Source organism: Trachurus trachurus (genome assembly GCF_905171665.1).
Source record: "Trachurus trachurus genome assembly, chromosome: 17".
In the NCBI taxonomy this organism is placed as follows: Eukaryota; Metazoa; Chordata; class Actinopteri; order Carangiformes; family Carangidae; genus Trachurus; species Trachurus trachurus.
In genome coordinates, this window is record NC_139900.1 from 29,423,177 (window position 1) to 29,445,885 (window position 22,709).

Consider the following 22,709-nt stretch of genomic DNA (forward strand, 5'->3'; position numbering starts at 1 on the left):
GTCATGACTGATACAAGGCAGTTTTCAAACAGACCAGGCAGTGTTGATACAGCGTTAGTCCTTCCATAACTATTTTCTAACTTGTCAACAGACACAAAAAAACCCATCCTCAAATATTAATGTTCTGTTACATTTTATTTCACATAATTAAAGGATTAAAGTAACAAAAGTGTGAAATCGTAATTTAAATGTGTTGATATCGCAAAAGTCTATTTGCTGCAGAAATTTTATTTGCTTCTTTCCATTTCATAAATTAAAAAAATATGGCCTGGGGTGCCCATTTTTTGTGTGGATAAATGTCAGTGATACGCCATTTTTTGCTTAAAGAACTACATTACCCACAATGACTCGCGGTCGTTGGTGTGGTGACGCGCCAGGCAGGGGGGAAAAGGACGGCGCGGCGCATGCGCCACATTTATGTTGTTGTTTGTGGCGGTAAGATGGCGGCACTCGGAGACACCTCAGCTCCGGGGGTGAACGGGTTAATACAACAATTCACAGCAATAACAGGTAAAAATAACATTTCATTTAGCATTTGATCTATTAAGTAGGTTTGGGTTGTCCAACAGGAATACCCCCCTTTGTCCAACAAATCACGAAATTAGTGCGCAGGTGAGAAAACGGACGATAAGTCTTGCTATGGCCCCTGCGCTGTCAATGCTTTGCAAGAGCGAAAAAGCAGAGTCAGTTATCTCACTAAACTCAAGTGAAAGACTCAGAAAAGGGGATTTCAGAGCCACCAGTTTTGAATATTATCCACCATAGCCACTTAGTAATGACAGATTACGTGTGCGGTGCTCATTAAAGACAGCATGTGGCTAGTTTAGCGCTGGTTTTTTAGCTCTTTTTTCTGCACTGCCTGGTTGTTTGATAATGAGGAATGGACGTCGGCTGAGAAACATTTCCCTTCTTCATCAGCAGCCAGGCTTCGTGTTGTCTCGCTGTCAGCTCCACTCTCACTGTGCTCATGACCACCGCACGCTGATGAGCACACCACCAGTGTCCCACTGTCCACTCACAGAGGTCCACGGGGGGTTTTAGTGTACGCTTTCACATGATGGACAGTTTTTTTTTTTCCAGTTTTTTTTTTTTTTTCGTTATTTATCGGTGAAAGCAGGAGACTCAGGTCGGGGGCTGTTACCAGACTTGGAAAGTGAAACGGACATGCGCAGTAGAAACGCAGAGCTCATTGAAGCCACACTCGCAAAAAGGACGAAAAGTTAATCCTCACATGTTGTGTTTTATTCGCAAATGCGTGGTATTGTTTTAAAATAGTTTTATGCATAGCGAGGACTCATAATCTGAACACATTAGAGGGCTGTTTTTATGTATTTCCTATTCTTTACTCATCGTCTATCCTGTACTTTGCATTGCTGCCTACCATTTCCCCCGAAGCATACCATATCATGCCATACCATCTTTTTTGCCCTTTGTTGACTTTAAAGCAGTTTGTGTGGCTTTCGTTTCTCTACAACGTTGCAGACAAGTAACGTAATAAGACCACATGAAGTTGAAGGTTAAAAAAGAAAAACCCAGAGAAAGAGCATCTATACCACAGTGTAGAAAATACTGTTACTAGCAAAATCCCTTCATTCAAAATTGTACTAAAGTAATAGACCACGACTATCACCATCATCAACAACTAATTCAGAAAAAAGGCTTGTTATATTATTGGAGATTCTGTGTGCATCATAATGTTGTAATTTGTAAAGGTGTGCATGAATGTGTCTATACACTGCAGAGCATGTTTTCTTATCCTAATCTGCAATAATACATCAATGTTTTGTTTTGTTTTGTTTTGTTTTGTTTTGTTTTGTTTTTTGTTTTATTTTATGAAACATTCTGCAAAGTTACTCCTGGCTGAATTTATTCGATAAATGTATATCAGTAAAAAGTTAATTGTTTTACAGTGCAAGTATCTCAAAATTGTGCCAGAGCACATTACTTTGTGAATGTACCTAGTTGTTGGAAATCTGCTAAACACAGTGAACAGCATAGTGTATTTATGATTGCCAGTTACAATGTTTGAGCAGTTTATAATAGGAATCCATGATTATAAAGTTAGGGTTTTTCATTTTGCAATGATCCAACAGTGGATGTCATCAGTTTTACAGTGTGGCATATTCAAAGTTTCTATAGCATTGCCAATTACAAATGTACAATTGTTATAACTGCTTTAAACAAATGAGACAAGTTCAACTATAAAATATTTTAAACAGCATCTTGGTTTCGAATGCCAAATTACATTATTCTTATCTCTTTTTTAAACTTTTTGTTAAAAGGAATTTAAAATATCCATACTGAACAAGTAATAAGTCAGCCACAAAACGAACACACCAATACAGACAGTTAACATCAAATTTTACTTTGTTACTAGTGATATCCAGCTTTCCATCACATAGTAGTTTAGTAGTAAATGAGATGAGATGAATGAGATTTTGCCATTCCTTTTTACACCGTGCTTTCCATCCCTTTCATAATACAGTGTATATGTAATACAAGTTTGAATTTCATTCTGAATTTTTTTGCATCAATGTGATTTCTTAGTTATGTTGTTAGATGGTTGTTTGTCTATCCTTAATTAGTTTCTTGCATTGTCAGTTGAGTTATTTTAGTTGTTTAAAATACTAGATTACTTTCACGGATAGAGTAAGGGTAGTTGTGCAGTGATGATGTGTTTCTCAGTATGTCTATGTCCAACACTCTCCTAGGAGCCACAGAGAGTGTAGGACAACATATGTTGGAAGCATGCAACAATAACCTGGAGATGGCAGTGACCATGTTTCTGGATGGAGGTGGGATAGCAGAGGAGCCCGGCACCAGCTCCAGTTCAGCAGCTTCTAGCAGCAGAGCGCCCCCCACAGAGTAGGTTTATACTTTTCTCTACAATTTTCTGTCAAACAAAACCACAACCACACATTTGCATAATTGTTGTGTATTACAGTAGCATCTGAAAAATGCACTAAACATATATATTAGTGTGCCTAAATTTCTGTTTTACAATTGTAGGATAATTTGGCATTTTTGGCTGGTGTAATTGTTTTGTACCTTTTGAATAATAATATGTTTTTCTTTATATTTTAGTGAAGTTCGAGCACCCATTCCACAGAAGCAGGACATATTGGTGGAACCAGAACCACTGTTTGGAGGTATTGTGCCGCTTTTCTTCTTATTCTACCTCACGTAGATGCGCTTTTAACTAAATTGCAGTTTTGCTGTACAGTGTTACTATTCCCGTTTCTATTACACATGCAGTGCCAAAGCGAAGAAGACCTGCTCGGTCAATATTTGATGGTTTCCGAGACTTCCAAACAGAAACAAGTGAGTAATGCCATATTAAAGCTTTCCAGGTTTAACTTGTTACCAGACACTCTCTTTGTTGTTAACAAGCTCAAAAATAATGCAACCACCTAAAAAACATCAATACTCCTCAGCCCTTTTGATCAGCCATAACCCTGGTTCATTTTGAAAGGTGATTCTTGCAACCAAAAAGGCACAACGAGGACAACAGATTATACAACAGTTATAGTGGCACAATGTAAAATTTCTCAAAGATGTGTGAAGATTGGCCTCCAAAACGCAACTAAAGTAACACGACCAAGGCCAGTGTATCCCAGCAGGTGGGACAGTGTATATTAAAAGGTTAAAAAATCTGGTTTGGTTTAAATTAAAACAACAGCCAAGTGTCACAAATCTGTCATTTGTTTCTCTGTGTGAACTCCTGTATGACTTTGACCTCCTATAATGACTGAGAATGTTTTTCTTCTCCTAGTCCGCCAGGAACAGGAGCTGCGTAACGGTGGAACGGTGGATAAGAAACTGAGCACCCTGGCAGACCTTTTCCGTCCTCCCATTGAGCTCATGCACAAAGGCAGCTTTGAGACAGTAAGAAGTCACTCACAGGACACTTTACACCCGACGTCTTTATTCTGTCTGTGTGAACTTTTAGTGAAACCTCAGATGGCGACTGCGTCCATCACAGGTGGGAAAGGTCAGGAGTGTGCAGCTTGTTTCTTTTTAGCGACAGTGTTATTCACTCGCTGCACTAACAGTATTTATGAAACCAGTCCACCATGACATGTGTTCACATACCGCTGATGTTATGACTCTTCTCCATGGGGGAGAACCTGTTTATTTAGTGAATGTAGTTAATTGTACTTGTAGATATTCATACTTGTCAACTTTGCAATTTTACCACAAATTGGTGTTTTTTTTAATTCAGATTCTTTATTTTCTTTTTCATCTTTACAGGCAAAAGACTGTGGACAGCTGGAGAACAAGTGGCTAATGATCAACATTCAAAATGTTCAGGACTTCGCCTGCCAGTGCCTGAACAGGGATGTATGGAGTAACGATGCAGTGAAGACCATCATCAGAGAACACTTCATATTCTGGCAGGTATGCGGTTTCAAACCCCCCAAAAAATCATTAGAGAGAAGATGCAAGTCACACTCTTCATACCATGTTTAATCCGCATCTTTTCATCGCAGGTATATCATGACAGTGAAGAGGGACAAAGATACATCCAGTTCTACAAACTGAACAAGTTTCCCTACATTTCCATCCTCGACCCGCGCACAGGTGAGTGGGAGAGTTCATGTGGATTGAGGAAGTTGTTGTGAAATTGAACCTGTGTGGATTATAGAAGTTACACAACAGAAAAATCCAGGTCAGAAAGCTTTAATATCAACGGTCACTCACTGTTGCTGCCGTTTGGTTTGTATTGGTTGATTGTTCTAAATTGATAACATACTCAAAAGTCCTCTTCAAAAGTCAAAAACTTTTTAAATGTGAGTTGATGCAACATGGGGAGTAATTGAATGTCGTTACTGACCCGAACTGTTGATAACATGTTTTTTTGAAGGTCAAAAAATGGTGGAGTGGAACCAGCTGGACGTGGCATCGTTCCTGGAGCAGGCGACCGGATTCCTGGCAGAGCACGGACAGCTCGACGGGCCGTCCTGCCATGCCCCCCCTGCCAAACGAGCTCGCTCTGTGGGTCTCTCATCAGACATGTCACCTCTAATTCTCATTCTGTTTCTCCTCTAAGATCTCCTCTCTCCCTCCTCTTTGTCACTCAGACTCTGTCACAACTCACAAGTCTTGATCAGTTGTAGAGCATCATGGGACTCTGGTTATCATATTGTTGGACTAGGACGTTAAGCTTGACCCTATTTTGTGTTGTTTTACCCAGCTCTTTGATGTGTTTCTTACAGCTGTGTTCTGTTTTTGTTTCTAGGAGAGTCTGATTGATGCCAGCGAAGACAGTCAGCTGGAGGCAGCAATCCGAGCCTCTCTACAGGAGACCCACTACGAGTCCTCAAATGTCCCCGAAGCCCCAGATTCCCCGCGATCAGAAGACGAATCAGACGCAGAGCCTTTCTCTGACAGTGAGGGTCCCATCTCTGTTGATGGCTCAGACAGTGAAACGCCAGTACCTCATGAAGATAAAACTTCTACCACCAAATATACCCCAGCCCCTTCGGCCCCCGCAGCGCAGCAACGTCTGCATCCCGATAGCTCGACCTCCTCCCACAGAAAGTCTCCGTACAAAGAAAACAACCACAGTCACAAGAAAGAAGAGAGCAAAAAGAACCACCTGGAGCCGTCGGCCTCCGCTCCCCGTCACCCTCAGCCCCACCCAGATTCTGGAGGGAACCACTGTTCCCCGGCGGCAGAAAGCGCCGGATCATCAAAGACCGGCACCAGCAACGCCTGTGACGCAGTCGCAGACTGTCCCGATGACAATGGTACGTCGAGGATGTGTAACTCGAAACATGGAACTGTTACGATGGGGATTAAGTTATGAGGGTGTGTTTGAGTGGAACGTGCCTTTAAGGGTCGTCTCCAGCCTGCATACCCCTGTCAAAATGTTTTGAGGATTAGTTCATGAGCACTTGCATGGTCAGCTGGTCAACCTCTTAGTCTTTGAGTCCAGGAAGCCAGTATCAACCTGGGACATCAAGCCTTATACTTACCACATTATACACCATAAAGAATTTGAATTTGATTTGGGTGACCGACACTTGTTAGCTGTGGACACCCAAATCAAGGCACACAAGGCGATCACAGTCACCTCCTCTCTTACAACACCTGAATAGCACATATTATGCTGATTATGATTAACTTCTTAACTCAATCTCCTCTCACTCACTTCATAGATGTAGTAATTAGGACTTAGACGAAGGTCTCCCACTCCAGCGAATGTTAAAGTGTTAAGTGCCAAATGAGTACATGTACAGTAGATGTTATTGCTCACTATATACTGAATAGCCAAGAGGAAAATAACTCTTGGTAAAGCTTTTCCACAAACAATGATTCATTGGAAACGTGTTCTCATCTACCTGACATTAGTTGAAGCTAGAAACTAAATAATTATCTTTATCAGATGAATTGTTTATTTTTTGTAGATTCTACATGAATTCTCATGTCCAGTTTATTTTTTATGAAACTCACAATGGCATTTCAGCTTTCGAATAGAATAGATGGATTAACACAATGCATTTAACAGCTACATCTTTTCCTAAAGACATTAACCACTATGTTTTACTTTCCTTTTTTTGTCACACAGGTCCCAAAGCCAGGTTGATGCTCCGTTACCCAGATGGACAGAGAGAGCAAATTTCCTTGTCTTCTAAAGCAAAACTTCTGGTGAGAAAACATATCAGTTATTTGAGAGGAACAGTCCTTTAGTCAGCACTGTTGCGTCACAGCTATAAGGTTTTGTGTACTCTGGCAACAAACAAACAAGATGCAACATTTGAATTAATGCTTGGTGCTTTAGAGTCGCGGGTGTTTGGAGATTTTTATTTTGTACAGAACAAGTCTCTACCCTGTTTGCAGTTGTTATGCTAAGCTAAGATAACAGCTGCTTATTCAATTTATTATCCATATTTAAGAAAAATAAGGCATTTCCTTGTTATGCCCAATCAGAAAAGAATATTATCACATGAATGTTTTGTTTTGTTTTACTTAAAACATCTCACTTCTGCTTTGTCACTCTCTCTTGAAGGCCCTGGTAAGACACGTACAGTCCAAGGGTTATCCTAACGAACGCTTCGAACTTGTCACCAACTTTCCCAGAAGGAAGCTTGCCCACTTGGACTATGACATCACGCTGCAGGAGGCGGGGCTTTGTCCACAGGAGACTGTATTTGTGCAGGAGAGGAACTAGCCTTTTTTTTCCCCAGACACACTCACTTTTTTTTTTTTTTTTTGCTTTTCTGTATCTCTCTGATAGACCTCACCCTCTCACCAATGACCTGGGACGATGTTACTGGCCTTGATCCCATAACCTTCTGTTCTCCTGGAATTAGGCCCTGTTTTTTTTTTTTGCCAAGACAACTCTTAGTGGATGGACTACTTTCCCAGTCACTCTACTGACAGCCTAATCCTTTTGTAGTGCTCTACCATTGGCCAGTAAGGTGTTGCAGACACCAGGTGTTTTTTTTTTACGTGTTATATTCTGTTTTGATGCAGGCTTCAGTTCATTGTGATCACTGAGGCACATCATGATAGAATATATATGATATAGCTCATATTCAAATAAAAAAAACCTCCAATTAATGGATCGTAAATTGTCAATGAGGCACCAGGGACTTGTACAAAAGGACTTTTACCTCCCAGAAAGGACGTTAAATGTCAGAGTTTATTTTTTAGCTCCTGTTGTCATTTTCTGTATCTGGGGACAGGTAAAGGGAGGCTCATTCTTGTTTATTTTGACCCAAATTTGGTCTCTCACTCGGCCATTGTTAAAACAATTGTAATTATTTGGAAAGCAGGGGCAATACAAGAAATGGTCTGTAAATTACAACTCAAGAAAGTGTGTCAAATATCATTGACACGCTTGTGTAGATCTGAGGGGATTTGGGTAGATCTACACGTTTTTACTCAAATTTCTATTAGAGACTAGTAGACTGTTTTTGGATTTCAACTTTTGATACAGAAGGGAATGAATGAAGGGTGGTACATCTCATCAGTCGGACCTACACTGTACAGAGATGGCTTAGAGAGACTGATATTTAGCTGTAGTCATTGTTTCTTTTCTTTTTTTTATATGCTGCCAAGAAAATATGCTGATGTTGAAATATAACCACCGAAACCAAGGGAGGTTCTGCTTGGTCTTTTGTTACCTTCAAAGAATTAAACACCTTGGTGACACAAAAGGAGCAACACCCAAGAATCAACTCCAACAAATCATGACGCAGACATTTGTTGTTTTGTGGATAGGGGGAAAAAAGGAACAAACCTTATTTGAATAAAATGATAACTCTGATTTTTTAATGAAAATGATTGCCTGAATACCTGGTCATGTGTTGTACCGCCAAGATGGGCGTTGTCTAAACAGTGAAAGAGGACAACAGCTGTATTAGGACCTGTGTTGCTTCACACATCAGCCTGCTTAGTTTAAACTAGTCCCTTCACAGACAGGATGATGGAGGCAGGATAGACAGACCAGGTCTAATGCACATGGTTTCAACCTTTTGATGTACAGCGTGCCTTCAGTGTAAGCTGAAGCTGTTGCAGTTTCACAGTTTTTCACGTGGCCAGATGGTGGTGGTAATGTGCAGCAGTTCACCAATAAATGGGAAGAAGAAGACCAGTATCAAGTGTAACACATGCGGCTTTCACAATATTCAGTTAAGCTTTGCAAAAGTTTATGGAGGTACAGGAAATGCTGTCGGTGTTAACAGTGAACCAAGTTGTTGCAATAAGTTCAGCTGAGAAACTGCTTTTGCTTGTTTCTTGTGGAGCACTTGCAGTCGTGATATATTCCCACATTATTTAACTAATATCAGAATGAGCTGGAATCACGTGCTATTCAAATATATGTCTGATTACAAAAATTCAATGTATGCTATATTCCCTTTAAGATGAGGGCCCCAGCTGACAATAGTAGTGTTTGTACGGGGCAACGGTCAGAGTTGAAAGAAAAGGACTTGCAGCTGCACAAACAGATGAGGACACTGACTTCGCCTCTCTCCCCATAATGTTTGGATACTACAGTACATGAAGGGCATTCCTCCACAACCTGGTTTTTAATGGATAAAAGGTGGATGAGCAGAAATGTCTAGTATCTCAACTTAAAACTTAACTTATCAGGTTTGTTACACATAACTTACACTTGGAGTCACTTTAGTGTTTTATTCCCTTAGGACCTCTTTGCAACCCTACTTTTCATATCAAACTTTAATTTATCAGCCAGTGCTGAGAGGTTAACGAGGGAACCAGGACAGCAGCCCCAGACCTGGTTTGTTTGATGGGTTGTATGTTGCGTAAGGGGGATGTTGACCCTAGTCAGCCATGGACCTAGTTCTCAGAATGAAATCAATGAAAGTTAATGTGTGATCACTGGGCCATCTGGGTGCACTCCGCTGATACTTACACAGCATGTGATAAGGTTACGTGACATCTTTTATTCCTCAGAAAATGCTTTTTTAAAGTTTGAAAATAATCCAAATCATGTCATCAGGGTTGTTTATTTGTCTATTTAGAGCTTCAGCTGTGAAAATAAAGACTCGGGGTGTGGGGTTGGAAAGAAATTGGCATTTGAGAGGTAGTGCAGGGTCCAAAGAAAGTCACTTGCATTGTGGGAAATGTAGGAAGATGGCAGTTGCTAACTCCCTGCAAAAATATCTTTAACCAAATACATTGAGAAATTGGGTCAATTAAAGCCAAATTCCTGTGACAGAGATGCATTTTGAGAAATTTTTAATGAGTCCATAATTTCTTCTATTAGATTTTAGAGTAAGACACCATCATTGCAAGATTTTTTTAGGGACTGGACCATGTCATTGGCATGAGAGAAATGAATAGGCCCAGTATGTTTATGTCAACAATGACTCTTTGATATACACAAAAGTTAATCATGGAGTTCCACAGGGCTCTTTCCTCTGCCCAATGCATTTTCCCTATACATGTTTCCTTTATCAGGAAGCAACGTGTGACCAAGCGCCGCTATGCAGATGACACCCATCTGTATTTATCAATGAAGTCATCAGATGGTCGGTCTTCAGGGACCTCTTGATAATAAATGACAATAATCAGCAATTTAAACTTCTAAATCCATAAAAAGTGAATGTACTTGGCTTTAAACATCTCAGAAATGGATTATCTAGTAGCACAGTTACTCTGGAAGGCCTTACCTTGGCCTCAAATGCTACAGTCCAGGACATGTGACCAGGACATGTCTCAAACTTGGCATATAAACAAGCCAATATTATTTAAAAAAAATAACGATTATTTTGACATTTTATTTTATTGTTTTAAAATGGTGCCAAAAACTAGCCTGTGCCTTTGTTATCTGTAAAGTGAACAGCTGTTACAGATTTTTTTGGGGATGTGCATAACTCAGCAAAAAGCCTCTGCAACAGCAGGGAATTTAAAATCCTCCTCCTGCTACAAAGCCATTTGTGTTGCACCATCATGTCTTACAGAGCTCATGGTGCCTCATTATCACAAGGATACTGAAGGATAGCACCGTCTGCTCTCTAAACGCAGGTCTATACTTGTGGTGCCTTGAGTTTCTAACACTGGAATGAGAGGCAGTCTTCAGTAACCAGGCTTCTCTCCTGTTGATCCAGCTGTTTGTTTGAGTTTGAGAGACACACACTCTCCCTAGATTTAAGATCAGACTTAAAAATGATCCTCAAATTTCTTAGTTTTGCTGTTAGGCCTGGACTGCCAAAGGCCTTCCCATGGTGCAATGAAGATTTATTTTCTTCCTCTCAGGTAGTGTGTCTTCTGAATAAGAGTGATATAAGCTCTCGATTACCGTCACTGTGCAATAACATCATAACAGTATGAGTAATTCAGACTGGCAGCGTCTGTACATCCTAGGATCTGTCTGCCCTCAGTGCCCTGAGTGTTATAATCATGTGTGGGTACCATGATGAATAATTAAGGCCTGACCATTTCGTCACAGTTAACTCACAGTACAACATTTTTGATTATGTGATTCGTATAAGCCAGAAAAGGGAACACTACAGAAAGAACAGACGGAGAAAACAGGTATCCAGCCTTTAATACCCTAGTAAACCTCTGCTCTGCATGTTTCGGGAAAACAGTCATTTATGATAAGCTTATCTGCTCTGATTGAGCACAGTCAGGATGGCCTTGTGGACTATAATCACAGTCGGGAGTTGTTGTGGTATTTCAGGAAGCTGGATTACACAGTTGAGACGGTTTGAAATTATTGGCTATTATTGATGAATGACAATCTTAAATATTCATGTTCACTAAGGGAAATACACATTCAAACTATGACTGTAATACATTGATCATTTTATTTTCTGGAATTCAAAAGGGGAAACGGGGAAATAAGGATCTTTTTGTATTAACTGCGCATGTAGTGAATGTCATCTTGTTCAGAAAGCATAGGAAAATGATGTTCTGCCCTTAATAACGGCATTATCAGGACATGGACATGATTAACACTACTGAGTGAAGTGTCAGCATGGATTGACACAGACATGAACACTCAAATGTCAGAAAAAATCAGATCAATCAAATTAGTCAAGAATCAATGATACAGTCAAAAGGCAACAGACAAAACCATTGATTGAAGTTAAAAAAAAAATAATAAAAACACTAAGGGAGGTGAATAAACACATGTGAATGGCAGAGACAGGTGATGAGTCACGAAGGACGCTGGACAACTTGTGGAGAGGTGAGGAACAACAGGGTCTGGACTCTTGAATAAAGAAACTCAGTCAAACCAGACTAAACGATGTCAGGAAACAAAGTGTAGCCTAATACTGAGTCATAAAATTTGCTTCACATTAAAGAATATTGTCATCTGCGAGACATCACTATTTGTTCTCAGCCTTAAAAATAAATTAACCATAGCGGTGAACATTCGTGACACAAAGAGCAGTGAACATACAAGCAGTGCCTGGGGTTCATCTATTTATCTAAGAGAGGTCAGGGTTACATACTCTGATTCAGCAGAAAAACGAAAAAGGCACTTTGTAGACCATCTACTGTAAAGGTGTCTGATCAGCATTCAACTAATACATTAAGAAATATGATATATACGCATATACGTTTACAACATCTTCCTGTCTATGAATGCCATAGAATAAATACTGATTACTACTTAACGCTTAACTTCAATTAGAGTGTCAGTGCATTGTCCTCACAACTGAAATCCATCTCCTCATCCAGTGTCACATTGTGGATTTTCCAAACCTGCACAACCAAAGGCAGCGGGAAAAACTAAACATAGACTATATTGTTAAAGTTAGTTATTTCAATATTTGGCTGTTGACAACAAAAAAGGAGGTGTTATTGGTTCAATTTACAAATCAATGTACAATGTGAACCTTAGATCTTGTTGGGTAATATTGACTCTGTAAACACAACTTTTACATGAGTCACACACACTTGCAGCTTTTCTATGTGAAATACCATGATACCTGCAATATTTTCAATACTTGAGCCTTTTTCGTTTCTTCTGCCGATTACAGCAAATGATGCAACATATCTTTCACATGAAGAGGAAACGGCTGAATAATTACCAAAAAATATTCAGTGTCAGAATTTGCAATTAGCTAGTATTAATAAACTGGTTACTATAGGCCTCATCACTAAATCATGTGATTTTAGGATAAGGATGGTGCACAAAACAAGGAAGGAGCTATGCTTTTTAATCACAGGTTTACCGAACGTCCTATTTACCTGCATTGTTGTTTATCCCTGTGCCCCGACAGCACCGAGAAGGTGATATGGTGCATTAAACAAAACAAGGAGAGCAGCTAGCATCTACAAAGCATTTACAAAAAGAAAAGAAAAGAAAAGAAATAAAAACCTGTTGAAATTCAAACCTGATAAGCCTACTTTTCTAGGTTATCAAACAAGTCCATTTACCTGCATTGTTATTTATCCCTGTGCACCGACAGCCGCTGTGACAAAAGGAAAAGAAAAGAAATAAAAACCTGTTGAAATTCAACAGCGGAAATGAAATTTGATATTTGTTTTCATCTTTTACCTAGTTTACAGTAAATAGCTCAAATGTGGGGGGGTTAGGCTACTTGATTTAAAGCAGAAGTAAGTGATATATTTGTGTTAATATAAGTCTTAAATAGTTATATCTTCCGACAGCAATCACTTACATAGAGTGTTTGGACCGAAACACGGGTCTGTCAGTCACTCTGCTCTGCTCTGAGCCGAGGAGAAAACATTTATCGTATCCTACAGTTTTTATCCAATGAGGAGAGAGAACGGCATGCAGGGCTGTGTGTGCAGCCAAGGGACGCCGTGAATGTGGTGACGTAGGGACGAGGACTGTTATGGTGCGTTCAAGGAAACTCGTAACTCGTGTTTTTCCGACCTGTGAAGTCGTACCAGTTCGATCTGGTACGAGTTCACAGGTCGGAAGTTACGAGTGGCCGTTATAGTGACTTTCACAAGTAAAACAGGTCGGAAAAACACGAGTGGGTTGCCTGAAACGCTACAAAGTCGTAAGTTGTGACTTGAAGCTGTAATTTACGGTTTCAAAAGCCTGCCTGTAACGCAGCATTAGCGAAAACGACCGGATCACTCACTTCTGCTTTAATGAAACGAGTCCATTCACTTTTGATACTTGCGAGTATATTTAAAGCAGAAGTAAGCGATCCGGTGGTTTTGGCTAACTTCTTGTCAGCCGATGGAGTTAGCAGTCCCCGCCCTCGTCCCTACGTCACCACATTCACGCGCATCCCTTGGCTGCACACACAGAGGACCGCCCCTTTATGCCGTTCTCTCTCCTCATTGGATAAAGGTTGTAGGATACAAGGAAAGTTTTCTCCTCGGCTTACAGCAGAGCAGAGTGACTGACAGACCCGTGTTTCGGACCAAATGCGCTTATAAGTGATTGCTGTCGGAATATATAACTATTTAAGACTTATATTAACACAAATATTCCGCTTACTTCTGCTTTAACAGATAGTCTTGCATTTTTACTAAATACTGATTTTGAAATGAGTATTTCTACATCATGGTATTGCTACCTGAAACACATTGGAGCAGATTACTTACGCAAAACTGTTAATTTTCCTTTATGAACAAAAACTATTTGAAATCACTTCATTTGGAACAGGAGTTGAACAGAAAAGTGAAAAAAAAAAAGATTATCAGGCTTATGAAGTCAAAATGCCAAACAGAAAAAATACAGATCGTACAAAAATAAAGTCATGTGTTTGTATATTGAATGTGTCATCCTGTGTATCATCTTGTTAGCCTTGAATCAGTCTGCTTTTTGATTTGTGATCCTTAACATGCGGTTTTCTGTGCCTTGATTTCACACAGTGCAAACAGGAGAACCTGTGACTTTCCAGTATGAGGAAATTTGGGATGTGATCTCTGTGTTTTCACTGTCATCCTATGAACACACAAAAGTACACACGCGCAGGCACACATTAGGAAACCTGAGCAAACTGGTGAGCCGTTGCCTTTTTTTTTTTCTTTTTTTTTTCGCAGGATGCTATAAAAGCCCGAGCTTCCTCACTGTCGGTCTGCTCTACTGACCTGGAGACCCCGGTGTCCAACATGAAGCCTCTCGTCATTATTGCGCTGCTCGACTGCCTCGGTAAAGACATTTACACTTTATGCTTTTTTTTAATCAATCACAGGTTTACCAAACGTCCGATTTACCTGCATTGTTGTTTATCCCTGTGCACCGACAGCCGCTGTGTTCGCGGCCCCCGCTGAGAAGGTGAGATGGTGCGTTAAATCCGAGCAAGAATATCGGAAATGTTTGGACCTGGCTGCAGCGGCTCCTGCCTTCTCCTGCGTGAGGAAAGAAAACACCATCGACTGTATCATTGCCATTAAGGTCAGAAACTCAGCACATCCACAACATACGCTGCAGGAGATGTGTTAAAAATCCAGGGGAAATGAAATTTGATATTTGTTTTCATCTTTTACCTAGTTTAAATAGCTCAAATGTGGGGGGGTTAGGCTACTTGATTTAATCATGAGTGGCGGAAGAGGTTTTTCAATTCTTTACTTTAAAAAAAGCAGTAATCTCATGATAGGAATATGATTCATGAGTCATGACATAATGAAAAATTCACATTTATATACTGAAATAAAGGTTCTCAGTCAAAATCATGACAAATGTTTAAAAAAAAAAAACTAATAGGCTAATTATGCAGGACTGAATCATTGTGTATAATTAGATCATTGCTGATATACATGCAATGTCTTACAGTATGTATGTAGCCTAGTTGGTCTATGACAATGGATCATTTCATAATCAAGTGATATAACCTTCAGACAAATGTAGCAGGGGTAAAAAAAAAGTGCAATATTCTCCATCTGAATGTGGAGCAAGCAAAATTATAAAACACTAGAGTAAGATCAAAGTGCTTCAAAGTTGTATGTAAATGTAGTACATCCAGCACAGGTTCAAGTCCTGCATTTAATATCAAACTTAAGTAAACACAAGTAAGTACATTTGTAACTGATCAAAATGATTGTTGTTATCTACAATTGTCCCTTTCAGAATATTTTAGTGTATTATTATTACTGCTATAATTGATGCATGATTGATATTTTTGTGTACTGTATAATACATACTGAAGAGATGATATACAGTAGCCTATATACAAAACTTAATCATATAAACTACTCAATTTGTAACAATGTATAACATCTTGTAAGTAATATAACTTACAGCTGTAAAATGTATTGCTCTTTGAACTGTAGAGGAGTAAAGCAAAATTACATTGAAGTTGCAAGCAAAATAACTCCACATACAGTACACAGATATCTCAGAAATATTACTGGTATTTAATTACCAATGACATGTTCTTTGACCTGCTGAAGATGCTGCTTGTTTGTTAAGACTTAAGTTTTTTTAACAGGCTGCTGAGGCAGATGCCATCACTTTGGATGGAGGGGACATCTACACAGCTGGACTGACCAACTACAACCTGCATCCCATTATTGCTGAGGACTACGGCCCCTGTAGGTTTAAATATTAGTTGTCTTCAGTGATGAACTACGAGAAGATTTCGTCTGAGCTATGTGTATTGTTCTGTCTATGTCTAGCTTCAGACACCTGCTACTATGCCGTGGCTGTGGTGAAGAAGGACTCAGGATTCGGCTTCCATGATCTGCGGGGAAAGAAAACTTGCCACACTGGGTTGGGGAAATCTGCAGGCTGGAACATCCCCATAGGAACTCTGGTGTCCATGGGTCTCCTTCCATGGGGAGGCATCGATGACAAACCAGTGGAGGAAGGTGAGTTAGATGTTTCACACAACCCTCACTACAAGAAAGTTACGTAATGTGTGCGTCACATGTCTACATGATATATTTTTTAAATTAATCCATCCAAGTACTGTATTGTAACAGTACAGTATAGCAGAGCATAGTATAGTAGTATGGCATATAGCATAGCATAGTGTAGGATAACATAACATAGCGTAGCGTAGTGTAGTCAAGTATAGTGTATAGTGTAGTATAGTGTAGTGGAGCCCCAGTTAACTTTGCGGTAGGAAGCCGGAGAAACCGGAGGGAACCCACATAGACACATGGAGAACATGTAAACTCCATCCACAAAGGCCCCAGGCCTGCGATTTGAACCCAGAATCGTCTTGCTGAAAGGCAACTGTACCGCTGTGCAGCACCGTGCATAGTATATTTATTGAGAGATATCAACAGGGACTGAAACTTAATATGCTTAGTATTTACTAATGTTTATTCATTTTTTAAAATCAATTTTCATTTTGTAGCTGTGAGCGAATATTTCCTGCAAAGTTGTGTTCCCGGGTCAACAAGGCCCAAACTGTGTGAGCTGTGCAAGGGAGACTGCTCCAGGTCCCACAAGGAGCCTTACTATGATTACGACGGTGCTTTCCAGTGAGTATGAGTCTTTTTCTGGGTCTTTCTCTGTCTCACCGTGACATGAAGATCCATCCACGCCTCAGTGTGTAAGAACACTGTACTGCTTATGAAGATTTAATGCCTAATGCTGACTTTTCTATTTAACAGGTGTCTGGTGGAAGACAAAGGAGAAGTTGCTTTTGTAAAACACCTCACTGTCCCTGGTCAGTGTCATCTCTTCTCATATACCTATAATGAATTGTTGAAAAATGATTGAAAAACGTTTTCTGTAGTAACTACAAATTGATATTGCACTGTTTGAAATATGTATACTTTCTGACCAGGCCTCAACAATTACAAATTGTGACTACATCACAAACTGCAAAGAATGAATCTGATTAGATTTTTTTTTTTTTTTATACATAAGTGAATATTTTTAGATATCTGCCCCACTCCTTACATTCCCAGCTTTTTAATGCCCTTGTTTTCTAAGGCTCTGGGCTTCACTTTTAAATTCAGATTCACACTTATGCTTTACTGGCCAATATGTCCAAAAAATGGAAAGATTTATTTGTAACTGGAGCTAAATCGTGGTTGTGAAACATTTTCAGATTCTCTAAAGGCCGGCTACGAGCTGCTGTGCAGGGACAACACCAGAGCACCTATTGACAGTTACAAAACCTGCCACCTGGCCAGGGTACCAGCTCACGCTGTTGTCACCCGCAAGGACCAACAGCTGGCCGACTCAATCTGGGCCAAGCTGGAAGCAGTCCAGGTAAAACCTTGTACAGTATAGCAGCAAGAGTGAGCAGTGGAGTTTGACTGCCTGATCAGATAGAAATGGAAAAGCATAATGATTCATTTAAACATGTAAGTTATGTTTTATGGTTTCTATAATGGATTCGCTGACTGTCTCTTTCAGGGCTTTAACCTTTTCTCATCTGAAGCCTATGCACCTGCCAAGAACCTGATGTTCAAGGACTCAGCAACAAAGCTGGTGCGTCTGCCCCCGAACGTCGACTCCTTCATGTATCTGGGAGCTGAGTACATGAGCATTGTTCGCTCCCTGAAAAAAGGTACTTTAAACGCAAGAAGATAAACCACAAAGGTTAACATACAGCAGCCACTGACTTATTTTTATATGTTACTTAACTTTCCAGAGCAGACCCCAGGCGCCGCATCCAGTGCCATTAAATGGTGCGCTGTGGGCCACGCTGAGACCACCAAGTGTGACCAGTGGACCATCAACAGCGTGACTGACGAAGGCTCTGCCATTGAATGCCAGACGGCCCCCTCAGTTGACGAGTGTCTGAAAAAGATATTGGTAAAACAGCCTTTCCTTAAATATGGAAATGTGTTATTAACATGAGCAGCGTTGGCTCCATTTTACAGCTTTTGTTCCTGATTATCCGTTACTTAAATTATTCTGCAGCGTAAAGAGGCTGACGCAATGGCAGTAGATGGAGGACAGGTGTACACAGCTGGAAAGTGTGGTCTGGTTCCTGCTATGGTGGAGCAGTATGATGCTGGACAGTGCGGCAACCCCACGGGTAAAAAAAATAACAGTCTCTGTTTCTGTTCTTTCTATATATATATATATATATATATATATATATATATATATATATATATATATATATATATATATATATATATATATATATATATATATATTCTTATAAAACTGGATTGGATCTGATCCATTGTAGCCTATATATAAATATAAAAACTGAACAGTATATTTTCCCTGTAGCAAATACTGAAATTACATAATTCTTTCCAGAAAATTTCATGGAAAAAACTGATAACAGTAAAATACCCATTACCCATCTAATCTAATCTTATACAGTAACGCTTGTGTAACTTTCTTTCTAAATTATAATAAATATAACTAGTCACATGCTAGGTACTCATCTGGTCCATCTCACTCTGTATTTCCACTCTTGTAGCTGCGGCCTCCTCTTACTATGCTGTTGCTGTGATAAAGAAAACCTCAGGCGTGACCTGGGAAACTCTGCGGGGCAAGAAGTCTTGCCACACAGGCATGGGCAGAACTGCAGGCTGGAACATCCCCATGGGTCACATCCACAAGGCGACTGCTGACTGTGACTTCAGTGAGTAACCACATGTTTACATAGGCAGAGCACCAAGTGTTAGGATAATTACCATTAGGATAATTCTTCCATTAGAAAGCATGATGAATACGTTTTCTTTTTATTTGTTTTTGGGGCATTTTTATCTTTAATTGACAGTATAGTGGAGAGAGAGACTGGGGAAATGGCATGCAGTACAGATTGGCACACTTGGGAATCGATCAAGCGATCACTGCATTGGGCTTTGCCAACATGGGACGTGCTCTTAAACACTCGAGCACCAAGCACCACCATGTTTAATACATTTTGAGGGAAAACAGAATGATGTCTAGATATTTTCCTATCAGTGATTTGAGAATGACTGTAATTATTAAGAGTTTTTTGCACACCTCCATGTTTAACAGCAACACACTGTACTGACGGTTGATCCTCCTCTCCTCAGCCAAGTTCTTCAGCAGCGGCTGCGCTCCCGGAGCAGAGCCCACCTCTTCATTCTGTACTCAGTGTGTCGGCAGCCGCAAAACTGTGGGTGAGGAATACAAGTGCAAAGCAAGTGCTGAAGAGCAGTACTACGGATACGCTGGAGCCTTTAGGTAGGAAGCAATAGTGCTCTTTTATTTGGCTGTGCTGTGTGTGTTTGTTTTTTATGGGTGGCCTGCACAGATTTCATTTCTTTCTGAAAATGAGAAATGATTGCTACCACTCTAGTGTCTTTTGCTGAGTATAGCATCAACCAGGTCATTGTTGGAATTGCTTCACTGTATTAATAACTGAGCTGTAGTGAGGTGCAATTACAGCTCCTCAGTGCTTTGGGTTCGTGTTAAATGTTTCTTTAATCACTCTAGATATGTTTTGCATGTCATCACAGATGTCTGGTGGACGGCGCCGGTGATGTTGCCTTCATCAAACACACGATTGTTGGTGAAAACAGTGATGGTAAGAGACTGACACCGATGTGCTCTCACATCATCTCTCACGTATGACAGTGTTGTTTCCTATAAAACTACAGCTCCTCCACCCCTCCTCTTCTCATTAAAGGTCATGGTCCAGACTGGGCTAGAGGGTTGAGTTCTCTTGACTACGCACTGATCTGCCCTGGTAAGGGTCCAGTGCCAGTTACAGATTTCCTCAGCTGCAACTTGGCTAAAGTGCCCGCACACGCTGTGGTGACACGCCCAGAGAGCCGCGACGAGGTGATCCGTGTTATCCAGGACCAGCAGGTCAGTCATCAGGTTTCAGGGTCACTTTTACTTTCTGGTTGTTTGCTGTGCAAAATATCACATTTTTACATTTTTAAATTAGTTTTACTTTTATTATTTTTTACATTGGGGAGACATATTTCCCCCCTTGTTGTTAGATTTTTAGAAGAACAGTTGGGACCATGAAGTAAATGGTGATTGAACTGCACTTACTATATATTGCTTCTGTAGTCTTAAGAAACACTCACAGTGTTTTTACACTACAAGTGACATAATTATTTTTCTCAATATACATCACATTTTTATCCTTCAAACACCAGTTATAAGTTATGGGCTATTTGGGGTTCCGTATTTAGCATTTGATCCTATTTTTCAGCACTCAAAGGCTAATATTTGTGTAAACCTCTCACTCATGGTTGATAGTGATAATTTGGTTTCCAGCTCTCATCTGCCTCTAACTATGTTCTTCCTCTTACGTTTCTGAATTTCTGAAATGTTTATACTGAAAAGAACACATTTCCTTGCCTGCCAAGTTGCTGATCTTTTGATATGCACCCAGTATAAAACAATTTTCCCAGATACCTTGAAACCTGTTCAGTGGGATATCAAGTACAGTTCTGCCCCTGAGGCATAAAACACAAAATGCAAACAAAGGTGTTCTGGACAGTTTCTTATACACACTTCTTTTTTACAGGCATGACTTTGACTTTGAACAGCATTTAGCCCTGGACGCCAGTCAATTTCTGATAGTGATACTGATGATAAATGACTTTCTTTTCGTTCTTTTTTATAATGAATAACTGTATTTAAAATCAAAATTGTGTTCTTTATTCTTTATTTATAGGCCAAGTTTGGACCCAGTGGCACTGATACAGTATTCAGAATGTTCCAGTCAGATGGAGGAAAGAACCTCCTGTTCAAGGACTCCACTAAATGTCTGCAGGAGATTCCAACTGGGGCAAACTATAAACAGTTTCTGGGTACAGAGTACATGAATGCCATGAGTTCGCTCAGAATGTGCAGCGACTCCACTCCAGGTTTGTATTACTGTGGTTTAAATTAGGAATAATAGGGCCGTAATTTAACAGATTACAATTAAAATGTAGTAGCCTATGTAGTAATGCAGCCTAGACAGATGACACACACCATAAAAGTTGAGTTACTGCTCTAACTTCTGACATCTCACTGGCTGTATGTTTCTCTTCCCAACAGATCTGGAGAAATCTTGCACTTTCCATTCCTGTCAGCAAAAAAACTAGTGGTGACCATGGACCATGTGGTGCCTCAGATGGCTCACAGTGTTTCGAGCACCTTACCCACACCTCCCACACTCGACCCAAAAATTGTATTGAGCATTCTCTTACTGATCCTGTTGTAGACCTATTTTTAGAATAACAAACAGATGCATTGCATCAAAACCCACAAATCAACTTGTATGTGACCAGTCATATCCATATGTGGCTGTTTTCTTGCTGTTGAAAGAAATTGCTACACTGTCTTTGTTACTAGATCAAATGATTTGTTATCACTTTTCTCAAATAAACCCTTTATACCGATCTTTTGTGGTGAGAGTATGCTTTGTTTTTTTGTAACTGTATAATGTCTGAAGCATTTGTTCTTGAATATATATCAGCCTTCTTCAGTCTGCATCTTCAGCTGCATTTCCACAGACTGCTGAAGCGAATAAATAACTAAATTTCCATCTTCTTGGGATAATCTGTTTCAGTGGGCTGCACAAATTACATGGGACATGGTGCTTTTTGTGTGCTCAAAAAAATCCTAAAAAAAAAAAATCTCCTTCCAATACAAAGTCCATCAACAGAGGAATTTCACAGTACATGGACCGAATCCAAATCAATTATTAGGCAGACAGACAAACATATTCTCATTGGCTGAGGCTGCAGGCATGGCTGGATTAACCTGCAGGAGCCTTAGAGGGGGAAAAAGGTTTCAATTAACATTCATTTGTTGTCATTTGAACAGACTAAAGTGTCTTTAGAGGAAATAAGCACCTGATGTAGGTTTTGACACTGGTCCCTCTACATAACAATACTGCGCCGGTAATAATTCAGGATGAACCTTAAGACATTTCAATTCATTTCAGTCACAGTAGGCCTATATTCTGTTTAGAGCTGCTACTAATGATAATCCTCATGATTAATCTGCCAATTATTTTCTACAGTAGCCTACTGGGGTGTCTTGTTTGTCTTACACACCACATTTCTATGTTCCAAATCTGAAAAGATAGGCTACTGGATTAAAATGATGAATTTATTTGACAGAAAATGAAACTATCAATTAATCTTTCATGTTTGTGACTTTCAAGTATATATTGATCTAATATACGAATACAAATTACTTTAATCCCCAAAGGGAAATTAATTTGTCTGTCAGCTCATCCAGAATTTGCAGAAGAATCAAAAAGTCTGATGAGTAAAGGTACAAGAGATCCTCTTCTATATTTCTCCGTCCTGCAGCAAAGAGAGAGCCGTCCACCACCACTGCTTTCCTGGTCCATCAAGGTGCCAGAAGTGGATGATCCGAGCTGTCCAGAATAGAATAGAATAGAATATAGTCATGTACCGGTAGTCATATAGCCTACACGTAT

General features: G+C 39.9%; 2 protein-coding genes across 2 annotated transcripts; both read left to right on the top strand.

The window, feature by feature from the left end:
• Window positions 1–404: 404 nt before the first annotated feature.
• Window positions 405–8,245, top strand: ubxn7 (UBX domain protein 7; the record flags this gene model as incomplete). The annotated part of the gene is made up of 11 exons (XM_083991195.1): window positions 405–510; window positions 2,712–2,865; window positions 3,085–3,149; window positions 3,256–3,321; window positions 3,773–3,885; window positions 4,252–4,398; window positions 4,491–4,581; window positions 4,865–4,995; window positions 5,240–5,750; window positions 6,572–6,651; window positions 7,013–8,245. The coding sequence occupies 11 exons, from the start codon at window positions 405–407 to the stop codon at window positions 7,172–7,174; spliced, it is 1,626 nt and encodes a 541-aa protein (XP_083847321.1). The 3' UTR covers window positions 7,175–8,245.
• Window positions 8,246–11,617: 3,372 nt separating this feature from the next.
• On the top strand, window positions 11,618–21,658 carry tfa (transferrin-a). The gene is made up of 17 exons (XM_083991528.1): window positions 11,618–11,668; window positions 14,458–14,566; window positions 14,664–14,812; window positions 15,846–15,948; window positions 16,033–16,224; window positions 16,719–16,845; window positions 16,978–17,033; window positions 17,421–17,584; window positions 17,732–17,885; window positions 17,970–18,133; window positions 18,242–18,359; window positions 18,759–18,923; window positions 19,345–19,495; window positions 19,771–19,838; window positions 19,941–20,122; window positions 20,946–21,138; window positions 21,314–21,658. The coding sequence occupies exons 1-17, from the start codon at window positions 11,633–11,635 to the stop codon at window positions 21,358–21,360; spliced, it is 2,178 nt and encodes a 725-aa protein (XP_083847654.1). The 5' UTR covers window positions 11,618–11,632; the 3' UTR covers window positions 21,361–21,658.
• The last annotated feature ends 1,051 nt before the right edge of the window (window positions 21,659–22,709 follow it).